Below are 16,742 nucleotides of genomic sequence, written 5' to 3'. Positions count from 1 at the left end.
CTGTGGTTACAGTTGAACTTTCTGACACTGACTCAGGCTGGAGACAGGAAATGTGTGGCACACAGCTGTATTCAGTTAGAAACTTTATTTAATACAAATACGACCACAATCCACAATTTGTTAGCTTTTTTTAGGCCTGGATTTTTTTCTTTTTACACTGGATTTTGTTCTTTAAACCACATACACTTAAGGTATTTCTGTTGGTCAGACAATCAAGTAGCAAGCATTGCCTCTAAACAGAACAAAAACAGTCCCACAAAAGAAACATATACACTTTAGAAGAAATAAAACAAAAAGGCATCAAAGACAGGAGAAAGTGACGATCAGTATAAATACTGGATCATTTTCCAGAGCAGAAAGTGACAGTATTATATACCACACAACCCAGGATTATAGAGAATGAAGTGTGATTCTACCACACAAGATGTTTTACTTTCATAGAAAGAATGGAATTTCTTTTGTTAATTATAAGATGCATCTATTTGACTTCACTAAATTTCATACAGGACAAGAAAAATCTAAGCAAAACACACATCATTATCATCACAAAAACACTGGAGCGACAGAGTGAATGTGGCAACACTTCAGCAAAATGACAAAGGCTAATGTCTAGATGACAATCTGGATCTAGCAGTCATCATCTATTGTGCTTTTTTTCCATTAAATTTGTCCGCTTTGTCATGTCTCGTTGCTGCTCCTTTATGATTTGTAATCCTTGCTAGGACATTTTATTATATTACTGTTGCGGATGTGCTAGAGGTATGATTCATGTCATTTAAGTGGTACCTCTTTTTTCATAATTTGCACACACAGGGCCAGGAAAGCGGTACAAAAAGCTTCCTATGTGCAGTCAAGTATTTCCTGTTTATCTCCAAACACAACTGGCCCTTCCTTTGGTGACCAGAGGCATAGGATCAGCTTTTTGTCTGTCCCTCACACACAGAGATTAAGGAGCGGCTGTGACTCGACGTTCATCTTTTCAGCACCCTAAATAAACATTTTGTTTACATCTTCACATTTTTCCTTGCAAACTAACCATATTTAAACAACATTTTATATTGCCATATTTCAGAAAAGCTGATTTGTGGCGTCATGTTCACTCAAAGGAAAAACTAGAACTCTTCATCCTGAATTAACTGCATGCTCAGGTCTACTGTCTACACCGACCTTCAGTGAAGTGCATGATGTGGGTGAGTGGTGTGCTGAGCTGTAAGTCTGTGTCTCTGGGCGCAGCTTAGACAAAGTGCATTGAATATGTCTGGGCAAAGCCACTGAGGGAACATAAGCAAAGGGTGTATGATCCTAAGTGTACACACACACACGCACGCACGCATGCACGCGCGCGCACACACACACACACACACACGATCTTGAAAATGGAAATCCTTCATTTTTAGCTTTTTGGATCTGCATATTTCCATGGTTCCAAACTGCAATGTTTTTTTGTTTTTTTTAAAATCACATTTTGATAAAGTGACAGATTCTTAGAAAGGTATGTGTCCTACAAATTCAAAGCTACACTGTAAAACAAGGAATTTGTCAAGAAAATGGGATACAAGACTTAAAAGATCATACAATGTCAAGCAGTTACTGTTAAGTGCATGTTAACCTGTGACCAACCATACAAAATACTGATATGAAGAACTTCAACATTGTGTCGGTGTTAAATTACTTTTTCAGACAAGCAAAGGCATCACGATGGAAATTAATAAGTTAAACATAATTACCATAAATAATGTCTGGATCAACAAAACACACTGATTTGCCAGAGCTTGTATAACAGAATAAACCTATTAAAATAACAGCAAGACAATATATCATGAAGATGCTGCATTTAGTTTAAGTCACACCCACCTGACTGTATCTTCACATACTTGTTGATTTAAGTATATTCCAGGCGTAACCTTGAATATTAAGAACACCAAACATCACTCTGTTTGTAACTTTTCTACAGTAGGCTCCTGGAAATTAAAGACTCAATTTGCTGTAACCTGTTATTTTCTAGCCACTATCACTATCTCAATACATTTTTAGAACAGAATAAGCCTCTAAATAAAGATTGTATACCTGTTTCTAGGCAAACACAGCTGCCAAAGTAAAATCTCACTGGCACATGACTACTCATTCATGTCTATCCCATATTAATTAACAGTGTGGATTATTATTATTATTTTTTTTTGCTTTAAAAAAAAAAAAAAAAAAAAATTTCATGTCGCCTCTTTAATATGTTCACAATATTTGTTTCAAGAAAACATTTCCTTCCGCATGGCTTAGACTAGTGCTGGGAGCTAGTGCCTTGAGTGGGACACCCTGATTCTGTCTGCTAGAAGCTACAGAGAAAGGAGATACATCCTTGGTTTTTATCCCTGTTCAGCAGTGACTAGAGTGCTCAGTTTGTTAGGATGCTTTCATAGGCAGGAGGAAAGTTGATAACTTGATTGGTGATTAGCCTTTTATCTCCCAGAGCTGAGCTTTTCCAAATTTAACAACCAGGATTTACTGTTTTGGAGATAAGTCCCACTCACCTCTGATGAGTTATTACAGTTTACCTGCTGCTTGTGTTCATGGCCATAACCCTGTTACTGTTTCACACTTATTGTAAAGTTGTGTGCATCTGAGTACATTGGAGGGAAGTCAGGTTCAAGTCAACGTGTTTCCTTGTGATGCATAAAAGTGCGCAGTCCAGTCATAAATGTGACTGTACCTGGGTACCCATACATGCTGGATCACAGCAGTTCGTCAGGGTTGATGTCTGGTATGGGCTGTCTCCAGTAACAGAAGGAGCTGTACTCTGGCATGACAAAGGCCTCGTTCTGCTCTTTACTCAACAGAGGGAACACATGCTCCACAAGCTCACTAAGTCTGCCATAACTGCAGAAGAGAGGGCAAGATCAGAACGACAGAGGCAGTGAGGACACAGATATACAGAACTGTTAAACATTTAAAGAAGTACATACTGACACTAGCTCCATTTATTTATAGATAGTTGTTTAGATTTAAAACTTCTGGAGTAAAATTCCTAAATACAAAAACTGAAGCTTAAAGCTGGTATATTTAACTATTTGAAGGCGTACACAGCACCAACACTATCACCTTATAAAGCTGGTAAGGCAAATGTGCTTGCAGTTTATATACACATCCAAGTGACAGAGAAAGGTTTGAGAAAATTTGAAATCAGGTTTCTAGACAGCCAAAAGATTTATGTCCAATATTCACTCTGTTTTTCACTTTGTTTTTGTTTACACCAACTCCTGAGGGAAATATGTGGCTCTTAAGCAGCTAAATGCTGCATTATGTTCACCAGCTACTCACTAACACTGTCTGCTATTTGGTGCTGGGTCAGTTAATCAGTTTTCTGCTATTGGAAACAAGGTTGATCAAAGCTTTGAGGGTGAGCCCAAACAGTAAATATGTGGTTCCTACAACCAAAACAAAAAGCTGAAAGTTGCTATGATGCTACATGAAGCTATACAGAACTGCAGAGTTGCATTAAAACCTCTGTGGGTTTTCTCATTACAACTTAGATCTTTCACATTACAGTCATTTTATCAATTGTAAATTCTGATTACTGCATCTTTATAAACTTGACTCTTTAAATATGCCATTCTGCAGATATTTTATAATGCAAAAGGGTGCACACATTTTCAAACTTGTAGGGTTAATTCTAATTGGGAATCTCAGAGAGAGTAACATTGCGTTTGTGTGCTTACGAGGACTTGTTGCCCTTGGTCTGTTCCTGGATCAGTTCTCCCTTGGGATTAACTGTGAAGATCCTACATACAGGAACTCCTACCTCCTTATAGGCAAACACATCCTATATGGAGACAGAGGTTAAAGTCTCAGTCATTAAAATGTAAACAAGACAACACAGCTGATTATATTTAGAGATATTACCTCTCAGACATTTGGCACACTGGTACAAGCTGACATAAGAGCATTAGTAATATGAAGAGATTTCCTGTTTCTGTTCCTCCTAGTGCATGTAATGGAAATATTTCTACAGTGAATGTGTACTTGTTACTTCTTTGTGTTATTTTCTGGCAAACACTGGGAAAACTGAGGTTTGATGGCTGACCCAGTGCTTCAGCTGTGTGTTGGTGTTTATGCAGCTGAAGATGGGGTGCTGCGCCTGGGTGAAGTTCATCTTCCACAGTCAGTCACATGGGACCATACTCCACCAGTGACCTAAGCTCAGGTTCAGCCCACTACTGATTTCATATGTTTGTGTCTGCTACATGATAGCCAAAGCGTCATGTTGATCTTGCGATACATCATGATTACATTGACTTCTGGAAAACACAACTCAGTGACATGTAAAAGTGCTGGAAATTTTCAAACATCGACTAACTCACATTAGCTCTATTCCCAAAGGCAGCGTAGAATGGCTGTTTGTTATGCTGGAACAGGTTCTTGATGTCTGTAAGGCATTCAATCTTGAAGATCTCTGGTTTCTTCTCAATGACCTCCCTGAAAGAAACAGTTTGATTACTGAGACACACTCACATGTCCCAACCATGGATCACACATGAATTTCTGTTAAGTTAGCCAAATATATATCTAGTTTCTCATGGAGTAGTACAAAATCAGTTTTTAGGTTTTCTAAGGGAGAGTCAAATTTCAAGATCAGAGCATTTCTACTATGTTCAAATAAATAAGGGACTTGTAAATTATGCAAATGTGCAACACACGTCAAACAGAAATCCACATGCTGTAGGTTGCCATGGTGACAAATTACCATAAGACAGTGTAAAGGTCACAGAAAAACTTGTTTTGTTGCATGATTAAAATCAAAGTACAGGAAAGGAGCACCTCCATGTTAAGGCAAAAGTTTAACTTGTGCTGAACAAAGCATAAGTGTACAAGTGAGAGAAGGCGCCACATTTAGCTTTGTTATGTGAACAGAACAGTCAAGCAAGGTCTTGTACTGTAACCTTATTTTTTAGCATGTTTAAGCCTGATGACATAAGAATTTAGTGATGCCAACAAACCCCTTACAAGTATATAACCTAAAATATCTGACAATACAGTTTATGAAATGTTATGGTCCATTAACTTGACATATCACAATTCATTTGGGAAAACTGATGCAGAGCTCCATAAAATGCAATAATGTATCAGCTGCATCTTGCAGTAAATCTTAATTACCAAGTCCAATCATTTCTGCATCGATCTAAACTGCAATGAATACAAAAAGCTTTTACAGTGTTCTCCCGAACAAGTTGCTTAGATTTTTGCTACAAATGTCAGTCTTCTCATATAACGTTACATCCACAGTTGAATTCTACAAAGATCTCTGACTAATTAATGAACATGTCAATCACACATCAAAGTTGACACCTAATATTTCACCATTCTCTGAAGTTTCACAGCCGTTCAGAACCACTGAACCAGGAAATATTAATTACAAAATAAAGTCAGGAAACAGCAAGTAAATTAACATTCGTGTATTACTGGAAACTGAATTTACCAACACAGTTAACACCCATTTAGACAGATTATTATGACCATGAGTCACAAACAGCATAGGAAAGGCTTCTAATAACAAATCAGGATTTGGAGCATGAAAAAGGTTTTGTGTCCGATTAGGCTGAAGAGAAATACTTAGAATGTACATACCTGTGGAAGGCAGAGAAGAGGCTGCTGGGAGACAACATGAGAGGCCCCCGGGGCAGAATGGTGCCCCCATCATTGACCCATTGCAGGTAACCTCTGGTCATGTCCGCCATGCCAATTGCCCGAGCTGAGCAGTACAAGAACTTGTAGCCATTCCTGCAAAAGGAGATAGTGGCACTCTAATGGTTGTTCCAACATTTTAATATCACGAGCATCATTTGCAGCTGCTAAGAATAGCATGTTTATTAGCCCAGTTGTATGTGGAGAAGTCATACCAAATCATTGATAATGTTACTGAAGAGTGATTCTACTTACTCTTACTGCCCATGGTCAGTAGAGCCTATTTGCTCCTATGTGTATTAAATTTCTCTTCTCTATATAACAAATATGATTACGTTTTTTAAAAAAAAGTGATGGATGAAACGCATGGTCACACTGACACTGTATTTTTAGTTTCTGCAATAATTCTTTCTTGATAGCTAAAATAACTGAGTCATCCACCTCAAAGCTCCCCACGCAAACACTGGGGAAAAAAATATCAACTCCACAGAGACATGACTAGGAATCAAATCCAGACACTGCTAACCACTGCCCAACCATTCATCCTTCCTCTGTGATTAATCAGTGCTGTTTGTGCACTTACTGAGCTACAGAGTGGTAGAGCTTGGCGATGCCCTGGTGGGTCCAGTCCTTCCCCAACTGCGGCAGGATCTGTCCAAACACATCTGACCTAAAACATTAAAAGACAGAAACTTTAATGGCATAAGCATATGGACATCCCAGTCTGCCAGGCACATCACTGACAGGTGCCAAAAACCACAGCACATGTACATTAAGAGTATCAGAGAAAGCAAGTGTGTTAACGAAAATACAGCAGCTTGGTAATGCACCACAACAACTTCAGCATTTCATCAAAAATAGAGACTGTTCTCCACTAATGAGGATTACTGGTCCATAAGGGAGGCACAGTCTCAACCCCAGCTTATGGCGTTGTGTGCTTACAGACTGAAATGTAAATCGGCTCATTATAGCCCCTGTGCTCTTCACCCTGTTACTCAAAGAAAGCTACATGTCACAGGTTAGCCTAATGGGGTCACACACATAATAAGCTGCAGTCAATCTTGACCTGTTTGATGTTGACCAACTATGAACTTTACAGAGTGGGCGTCAGAAAGGCAGCCGACATCAGTTTTGTGTCAAAAGAAAGAACTGGCTTTTAGCAAATTAAAAAGCTTAAACAGAACTGAATTATGGCCATAATATTTGAAACAATGAAAAATACACAAATGTACAAAACATAAAATAAAAATAAAAAAAAACATTTATCATCTTCCTTTGATATTCTCATTTTAACTATACATGATCCAAGTTATTTTAAATATTCCAATATTGTGAGCCACTGTTCACTCAACTCTGGTGTCTTATTTCACAAAATGTGGGCAATTTATTGACATGAACTTATAGCTCTTCTAGTGATGCTGTCTTGCATGAATTACTCCTTTGAGTATAGACGCTTACAGGCCATGATTCAATACAGATGTGTATCATATGTTACAAAGCTTGACTATTGATGTAAATTAGACACTCAACATATATTACAAATACTGCAAGAATGAGTAACCCTGATTACTCAGATACAAGGCTAATCAATATATATGCTATTAGAGTACAATACACCCAGTATATATTGTGAGCATACACAGGGCAGCTGATATTGTACACAACATGAGTACCTTGCATCAAAGGTAAGGGGGATTAGGAAAGTTATTTGGATGTACGTACTTTGTGATGGTACCATCAATGTCAGAAATAATGACTTTGTCATCCCAGTTCCACAGGTAGATGGTACCCTCGCAGCGGCATGTACCCTGGTATTGAGTGGTGATACTAAATGTCACATCATTAGGTCCCTCCTTCAGCTTCAGACTGGCCTGGTAACACAAAACAGTGGAGACATATGTATAAACAATTTCATGCACTAATATATGTTCTAAAAGTGCAGGCATTAAAAACACAGCAAAATTTTGCCATGTACAGGTCTACAGGGCCCTCTGCAGACTAAGAGGAGTAAACATGCAAACTAAAAGGGGCCAGCAGAGGGAGCACTGTATCAAATAAACCCTTTAAGGTTTAAATTACATTGATCCCCATGTAATCTGATCAGCTTTCCCTATACTAAAAATTATAAATACTGTGCTGAAACTATTAAAATAAGAGCACAATATTGTAAATAAATACAATCTATTTAGCTATTGTGGAGTAAAACACTACATTTTAAGGTAGTAGGCTAGAGGAAAAGGTGTGTAAACATGTACTTACTATCTGATCAGAAGAGAGGCGTAGTGACTTCCTGTAAGTGTGTGGGCTGGGGTGGTGCTGACCATCTATTGGCTGCAGCCTCTCTTGACAGGATGCAGCACTTACCTCCTTGGCCTCTTCATCACTGGATGTGTCTCCTGCTTTAGGCCTACACAGAAATAATTAGGGTTTTTTTTTTCCTGACTGATAAATAAAACTGCCATGTTAAAAGTACTTGACTAAGCATCATTCTGTCAGTATAACGTGATTTCAAGAAACAATTTTTACAATCCCACGAAATCTTAAGTCACTGTCACATGTCAATGCAATGCAGCATGTCAATGAACTCACTTGACACAGATCAATAAAACCCTGGAATCACTTACGGTAGGGCCAGCTTCTCCTGAGATATGGATGGCCCTTCCTCCTCCAAATGAGACTCCTTGGTTTCCAGCTTAGTCTCTGACTGCAAAAATCAAACCAACAACTAAAAACAAAAGCAAGTCTGAAAACAAGCAAAATCACATAAATATGGTTCTAACTTAAAAAAAAAAAAAAAAAATTAAGGCTTTATTTTGCAAAACAAGTTTTGGTTTTTAGCAGTCACACCTGCTTGATTGTACTGTCCGCCCTCTTTCGCCAGAACCACCAGCGGCCTGATTTCTTTGGCATTTTCTCCTTCACCCATAGCTCTTCTGTAGCCTAGGACCAATGAGAATGCGGACACAGTGAACAGTCACTTGAGTACCAATTTACAATGATCCACAGGCACTGACACTACACAGAACAAAATGCAAAATCAACTAATTACCTTTGGTAAATTCTTCTGAAATGCTTGTAGACTCAGAATCAAGGGGGCAGCTAGTGTCCAGTTATAATATCTGAGACCACAAAAATTAGAGTCAAATATTGACCACATATTTAAAATTCTCATCACATCTGAAATTAATATGCTTACTTACCTATTGCCTATCTTTACTACAAGGTTGGGGTTATCTATAATTGCTGGATTTTCAGCAAATTCATGATAGGTGATGATATGCTCCATGAACCTTTCTGCAAACACAGAAGGAGAGGGACATTAATTAAAGACGCAGATGAAAATGTCAGTGGTGGTGAGCCATAACATCTCACTTAAAGTCACACAAAGGTCAGGGAGCTTTTTCTTCCACTCACTGCAGCTGAGGAGGCTATAGTGACCGTTAAAATTATTTTTTGTATAGAAAGGTGTCTTCCAAAATTGGCTTCAAAACAGGGAAACTTACACAATGGATTTGGCAGATTCAGCAGTTTACATTTCCTGGCTTATGATAACTTCTTGCACAAAGTTCGGAGTGCACTTTAGCCTGCATTTTTTATGAGTGTCATTCTGATGTACCTTTGGATATTTCAGCATTTTCTGTCAGGCCTCCACAAAGAGAAAGGGTGACATCAGGGAGATCACTAGCTGAGTCAGAAAGACATTCAGTGCCGCTGTCAGCTGCAGCACTACCCACCGACTGTGGAGACTGCGAACCTGAGTGCATCTCTGAATCCATCCAGTGCTTAGTGGCTGCCTCAGACTCACTGGAGCAACAGAAGAGTACAATATCTCATGATACTGGTCTTTTAGGCTTTCAGTGTTATTTTTCTTCCACATTTCTGGCTTAAAATAAATAAAATAAACTTTTTTTGTTTTGTTTTTTAAATAAAATAGGTCAAGCAGTTGGTGGGTGCCTATTGCATAATCTAACCTCTTAGGAAAATATCGTGCAGCAACATCAGGCTCAAGTACATTCAGGTCATCTAGGTAGATATCCTCAGGACCCTGATGCTGACTCCTCTTTGGGACACCTGCATTCAACAAAATAAAAATCTATCATTTATTGTACTTTGATAATCTGGTATCAAAAGGTGTGATAGAAAAGTGATCTAACTTACCTTTCTTCTTAGAGGGTGAATCACTCTGTTGGCTGTTAGAAGGTGTGGATGTTGCCACATTTGGTGCCAGGATATCCAGCGGCTCTGTGGGGGTTACAGGACTCATCAAGCTGACAGATGCTTGGGGATTCACAGGTGTTACAGTGGTGATAGGGGTGCGTGGTTCAGGCTTGACAATGGTACACACTGAGGAGGAGGCATCATCTTCCTTTGTCATCTCTGTCTCGTTCTTCATGGCCTCAGAACTGAGGATGACTCGGAAGTGAGTGCTTTCTGATGGAGTGATGGTTACAGTTTTTAGTAGTTCGGGTTTCTCTTTTTTAGGGACCTGGATATTGTGGATGTAGAAGAAAAGTTATTAAGATAAGTACACTAAGAACTATGTTCTGATGAATTCTGGTGTTGAGAAGCACTTGCCCTGGTTGTTTCTGGAAACTCTCCCCAGGTCCACTGCATGTGGGACTCAGCTCTGAGCAAACTCTCTGAGGGTGTGACCACCAGTTCAGAGTCACTCTTCGGGGAAATGGCCTGGGACAAGCCATGACTAAAGGGATAGATAAACAAATACAATCAATAACACAGAGTCTATCTAATGTCTGCTACAGTCTTCCTAATGGCTGTGTGGTCATGTCAATATATACCTGTCCTCTGCTGGCCAGTCCCCATCAGACAATGGATAACCATCAAGGTTATGCCTGGCTGCAGGTAATTTTGGATCAATGTCACGTATTGTGGTCACTGAAGGTGACCTAAAAGCAAGTTGCAAAAAACATTAACCCTTCCATACATGAAGATCTTGGCTATGGCAACAAGCATTGACCTTGAACATACCTTGACACATGTGTTGCAGTCTCTTCATCAGAACTCAGGTCCATCTCAAAGATGTCCTCATTTTGCCCAGTGCTGGACATAGCAGCAGTTGTAGCAGCAGGTGTGTTAGCAGCATTGGTGTTGACTAACATGGGTGGGGTCAACTCCTCCCTTCGGGGGTCTCCTTTGTGCTTCTTCTTCCGTCTCTTCTTCTTTTTTGTGGTCATGGTGCTGGGAGCAGGAGGCTCCGGTGGGTCCTCTGGGTCAGCAGGGTCATCTTCCACATCTTTTGGTGCCCTGTGCTCCACCTCTGAGATCCACAACAGGTGACTCTCAGTGGGGATAGGGGAGGTGGCCAGGTGGGCAGGGACAATCTGCTATCAAATCAGGGGAAACATTAAGAGCATGATATTGTCCTATACTTGTTATTATTCTAGGCAGTAATTGCTGTTGAGGCAAAGGCATTCTGACACGCTGTCTTTCTGGTGTACAGAGTGTACAGTAACAATGCCTTTTGCATATAGATAGATACTTTATTCATCTATCTATATGCAAAAGGCATTGTGTGTGTGGGGGTATTCAATGTTCTGAGGTCAACCTGTGGAGATAGTGGGATTCTTACATTCTGCTGCTCAGCTTCTTGGACAAAAAAGGCCTCTCCATTGTCACCGAGCTTCATGTGTAGATCTACAGGCTCTCCATTCACTTCAATGTCAATCTAAAAGAATTTGTCAGAAAGTACAAGCTGAGATCTCTGAGCCAACATGAAAACTGAAAGAACACTGAAAATGGTGTTCATTTGGTGTCTAATCAGCCTGTATACATTCATATAAAACTAACTGCCTTTTTAAATTAGGCCTTGTTTGATTATAGATCCAACAGTGTCTGGCTACATAGAAACCAGTAGCTACTTAAAGCCCCAATGCTTTCCTGGGGCTTTACAAAACCTAATAAGTGTATGGTTCCTTTGAACCTTCATTCTGTGGAACCTGCCAACAGAACAGGGTTGTTCATATTTGCCAAGCAGTGAGTGAACCCGAGGCCATTCAGAAACCTGACACCACAAAAACAAAACCAGGTCATGTCTGGCAGAGACTACAGAGAAGGCAGACTGACTCACTGGTGACTGCCTGGTCTGAAATCTGACACCAGAGCATCAATATTAATTTTCGACAAATGGACACCGACATAATCAGTTTTTTTTTTAAATCCCTCATGTCATCTGCCTTGTACATTTCTTTTTACTGATGTCCTTTGCTGCTATTGTGGTTTGTCGGCAGCCTCACAATTTGATTTCACCCCCTCATGATCGCTAAGGGGAATATGTGTGTGGTGAGTGATTGCTGGGAATTTCAATGCTCAATTGATAATGAGCTGGAATAGATGAGACTCCCTTCACAGTGACAGGTTACATTCACTGGAGTGGCTCAGCTGTGTGTTTAGGTTTCCTAAAATCATGCTGATTACAGGATTACATGGGGATACTGGAAGCAACGCTCAGAATTAAATTGCAGTACATAGTTATTTATTCTCTGACAGCAAGAGCCAATATGTGAAGCTCAAACTTAGTTACAACAACAGGAAAGAAAAGAAGAACTATTTAAAAACAGCGTCAAATTCAGAATCAAGCAGTCCTTTAAAAACATTTCTGGTTTCCAGCCAAAGTGACTGGTGCATGGGAACAGACACACCATCCACAGCCAAAATCATTTGGCTGGCAGCTACAGCTTAATTCTCAGTGTATTTTAAAATATCTTCATTTCAGGCAGTATCAGCCATCATTTATTTCATCCAGCAAAGTCAAGAAAAAAAAAAAAATACATATTTAGCATTGGCCCTGCAGGCTTGGATGAGTGATCTCAGGGACACATGTATAACCATGTGTTACACAACAACCCTTGTTGAAGCCTCCTTCACGTTTCCTCCCACTCCCACACATTCAAGCTGTACAGCTGTTTCCATAGAAACTACTCATTCATTCCTCCCCTCAAGCCCATCAACATGCTGGGTAAGTGGTGAGAGAGTGTAAAACCCCCCACAAATCATCCCCTAAGAAGCAAGTAAATACTCTTCTGTAAGCAAGAAGTAATGAACAACTTTCATCACCAACCATACTGATGTGGTTGAAAAACAAATTATCTAATTTTAGCCATTACCAAACTGAATGCATAAGAATATTCTGAAATTTCAAGATATTCAGTTTCACTCAGAAAATTACTGATGCTAATGCAGCTTTGGAATACAATCCCATAAGAAGAAGATCTTATACCATTCATCTTGAGATCTACCGAAGAACCAATGGAAAGAATCTCACTCTACCGTTAATTAGGCCAAGACAAAGGAGTTACAAAAATACTGTTTTCTCAAGTGAAAAGCTCTAAAAAAAAAAAACAAAAAACAAAAAACAAAAAAAAAAAACACACACCACTGTTCCTCAACCATGATTAAATTGGATCTCATCTTCAGGTGAGAATATATAGTAACAGTTACTACCAGAGGGTGTAAATAGGCTCAGAACATCCCATCTGTGTTCTGCAGAAAGAACCAGTCTTTGCTGTGTGATGAAAAGATGCTCCATTCAAGTCAATTCAGGCTGAAGCCCCAGATACCAAAATGAGTAACCTGACCAGCTAATGGGGCAGGCGGTGTGCATGGTCTTTAAATCATGCCTTAAGCATGTTATGTCTTAAACTTACCACTTTCTCTTTGGAACGCAGAACACCCAGTTTGCCAAAGCGCACATGAAACGGTGAGCAGTGGTAGGTGCCATCTCTCTGGCGGACAACCACAACGTCGATGCAGCCCGACAAGGTGGCCTGATTTATGCCCTTATACAGTTCTTTGACTGTTACCAGCACTTGACCTGCCAGCTGGCCCACGTAGTTCATGGTGTCTGCCTAGAAGGGAGAACAAAACATTAGCTGGGTTAAGGGACAGACAGGATGAGAGCCTATTGTTTAGTAGAAGAAACAGTTTTGGCCCACACAAGTCATGGAATCTAAAAGTTTCACCCTAGACTTCACTACAATACTCTTGACCTTTCTCCAGGGAGTTTCTCTCTCTATCCACTATTGCCTTTCCTTTTAAGTATCTTCTTCCAGACAGCCGGACTGTCCTATTTGTCTTTTGCTTTCTCTTAGCTCCCTCACTGCTTGGCCTGCAGGCCCCATGTGGTGGTTGTTATCTCCTGACTTGCATACAGACCGATGACAGTGTCACTGGCTGCCGTCCGACATGAGCAACATCAGAGAGAGGGGGCCTGACAGCTGGGCTGAAGCAAAGAGAACAGAACAGAACTTACACGGTGTTCCCACTGCTGCAATGAAGTCAGCTGACTTCCTGTTTACAATGATAACCCTCTTCAAATATAATAAATACAAAATTGATCAAATCCCATATTAAAAGCCATAGCTCTGTGGCTGTAATTATATGAATTTACATCGACTCGGCACAAATATGTCTTGGAATAAGGAGTTTGACTAAAATCTTCGACAAGCAATCCTTTGAAGCTGCTAAATCACAGTTTACGCACAAACAAACTTAATCAATCAAACACACTCTCCATCCTTTGTGTGGACTCTCTCCTGAACTAGATTATTTGCTGGCATTTATGCACTGTGACATATAGTGCAGAGAAGTTAGCAAACAAATTTGGTTTACTCAGATCAGGCATAGTAAACAGATTTTCCTGCTGACTTCACTGGGTTTACGTAACCTGAAATGCTCCTGTCTCACACTGACCTTTTGTTCATAGCCTAGCATGAGAGCAGTGGGTGGTTGTGAGGGTAGAGAATGGTGTCATTTATGTGAGGGTGAACTCATACAATAAAGGACATACTGAGTAGAAGGTTTCAAACTAGAAATGTTAATGAAGACATGACAATTATATATTGAACACTGTATATGTAGTAACTATAGCCTGGTGAGTTCCCCTAATCTCTCCTGGCAGTTTCATTTTAATGAAACAAGTGATAAAGTCTGCTCCATCCACAGGACACATGTGAACAATGGTGATATTTATCTACAAAATATGTCAGATTTCTTTCAAAGACAGATTACGGTTTATAGTGTTCAGTAGTGACTGAACAGGTATTAACCAAGTAAATGAAAACCAATAAACAGATTCAAGCTTTCATTTTCAAAAGGGACCAGCAAACTAAAACACAGCCTGGAACATAAAAAAAGCAACATCCCTAAACTGCAAAATTACTTTACTACCCCACTGTCTCTGGAAACTAAATATGTCACATTGTTTACAAGATAGTTAGGCATGGTACTGGTTGAAGCATTATGGAATTAGGTTTCACTTATTTTAACAGAGGATCATATTAGAGGCACACTAAATGTTCCACTCCTATCTCCAAGTGCAAACATACATGAAGTCCAATGCTCTAAGTATTAAGGCAAAGTTTACTGGGGAACAATCTATATTAAAAACAGAAACAAAAAACACATACACAGCAACTGCTGGAAAGGTGCCAGCATGCATGAACAGTCACGTTACTAACGCACTTTACATGCTATTGTTTTTGCTTTCATTGTCAGTTAAAAAGCAAAAGCACAGACAAGAAGCTATAATACAAACCCAAAACTACTATTAAACAGGACAGGCTTGGGATTTTAGATAGAAGGTGATTTGCAGATTAAATGGGTAATAAAGACTCAATAACCCACACTGTTTTTGATCATTTGAAATACAAGTTCTACTGTATGTCACACTCTCCTTTCAGTCTAACTTGCACCTAAAACAGTCTAGAATGTAACCATAAAACTGATGATCTCCATATAATCCACTGTAGTTAGGTATCCAGCCCCTAGGCTTGGCTCCAAGCTCAGCCAAGCAACCAACAAACCAAACAATGTAACAAAGATGACTAACACAGCAGGAGTCCCTACAACAGCAGGCCCAGGGTATGACCAACTAAGAGACCTGTCAACACTGACTCACCAGAAACCAAGAGGACCTCCGAGACAATGGCTCATCCTGTTCAGTGTTGTCTGTGTAGGTTCCCACAAACTCCCTGTGCCCCCAGGATCTCTCTCTCTTCATCACTGTTAGTGGAGCACCAGCTCTTACTATACCCACCTCAGGATACTCCACTGGGAACAGTGTTTTCATGTCTGAGATTATGAGAATAATGTTGCCGAGGCATTCTGAACCCAATCTCAAATATAGTCCACTCAGTTACCTAGGAGTAACCCTCCCAGGGTTAAATGCTGATACATTGCTACAGGTTATGCAACACTGTTATAAACTTTGTCATCCTTCTTTGGGCTATTCTTTGCAGGATATGCATTTCTTCCAGTCTGCTGACAGCATACAAATGGTTCAGCCAATGGGATGGCCTCTTAAAGGTGGCCGTGTATGTCTGATAAGGGACATGTTTTTTTCCTGATAAGACTACAAGCTCAGGAGGAGCTTGTAAAAAAAAAAAAACAAACATGTAGCACTCAGCAGCATGATGTTCTTGCACAGTCACATGTACAGTACAATCATTGCTGTATGTGCTTGTTATTATATATGACTAACCAAAACAAGAGGTCATGAGATTGATTGGCTGCAGGAGTCAACCGACAGGATATTAGTACACTGAAAATTCACTACACTGACACTGACCAGACTTTCAGCATCCTCCTGGCTGGGTTAGCTCCTAAGTGAATTTCTAAGAAAACATAATGAGTTGGGTTGAGTTGATATGCCCTATATAAATATGTGAATATATAGAAATCACCTGCTATGAGTTTGTACTAGCGGTAACTTAATACATTAAGCCACTGTCAACACAGAAAGTCCTGTACAATCATAAATGATATGCAAGTGCTGTAGTCCTATTTATTCTTACTGAATAATTATAGTCTCCACCTGGAAGTATCCCATTCACATTTGCTTTGATTGTATGAAAACAATCAGTCCTGTGACTGAGCACAGATGGTTCATGTTACACTCTTTACAATATTAGGTTACACCAAATAATGCTACCTATTGTGTGTGTGTGTGTGTGTGTGTAACAAACTATGACAACCAAAACCAGTGTTTGCTTTTGTTTTTACACACAGTGCAGCTCTGTAAAAACATATTTAGAAATTCAATTGCTATTTTT

General features: G+C 39.7%; 1 protein-coding gene across 1 annotated transcript; it reads right to left on the bottom strand.

The window, feature by feature from the left end:
- Window positions 1-176: 176 nt before the first annotated feature.
- Window positions 177-15,945, bottom strand: lpin2 (lipin 2). The gene is made up of 20 exons (XM_026313091.2): window positions 15,590-15,945; window positions 13,338-13,538; window positions 11,264-11,359; window positions 10,663-11,018; window positions 10,473-10,580; window positions 10,249-10,375; window positions 9,832-10,159; window positions 9,645-9,744; window positions 9,290-9,477; window positions 8,874-8,967; window positions 8,723-8,792; window positions 8,521-8,613; window positions 8,298-8,377; window positions 7,933-8,080; window positions 7,396-7,544; window positions 6,257-6,343; window positions 5,617-5,769; window positions 4,353-4,467; window positions 3,711-3,814; window positions 177-2,871 (listed from the first exon to the last, which is right to left on the bottom strand). Exons 1-20 carry the CDS (start codon window positions 15,758-15,760, stop codon window positions 2,727-2,729), a joined length of 2,913 nt encoding a protein of 970 aa, XP_026168876.1. The 5' UTR covers window positions 15,761-15,945; the 3' UTR covers window positions 177-2,726.
- Window positions 15,946-16,742: the final 797 nt, after the last annotated feature.

The sequence above is a fragment of the Mastacembelus armatus genome, chromosome 17, assembly GCF_900324485.2.
Source record: "Mastacembelus armatus chromosome 17, fMasArm1.2, whole genome shotgun sequence".
In the NCBI taxonomy this organism is placed as follows: Eukaryota; Metazoa; Chordata; class Actinopteri; order Synbranchiformes; family Mastacembelidae; genus Mastacembelus; species Mastacembelus armatus.
The sequence above is the reverse complement of the archived record's forward strand: the minus strand, read 5'-3'. Positions and strand labels throughout refer to the sequence as shown.

Excerpts from the sequence above, each read along its gene's own strand:
- lpin2 (XM_026313091.2), bottom strand. The coding sequence starts at position 15,760 with ATGAAAACACTGTTCCCAGTGGAGTATCCTGAGGTGGGTATAGTAAGA. Across the intron at positions 9,478-9,644 it reads GCACGATATTTTCCTAAGAG|TGAGTCTGAGGCAGCCACTA; the intron begins GTTAGATTATGC and ends CTGTTGCTCCAG. Across the intron at positions 7,545-7,932 it reads GCCTCTCTTCTGATCAGATA|GCCAGTCTGAAGCTGAAGGA; the intron begins GTAAGTACATGT and ends TTGTGTTACCAG.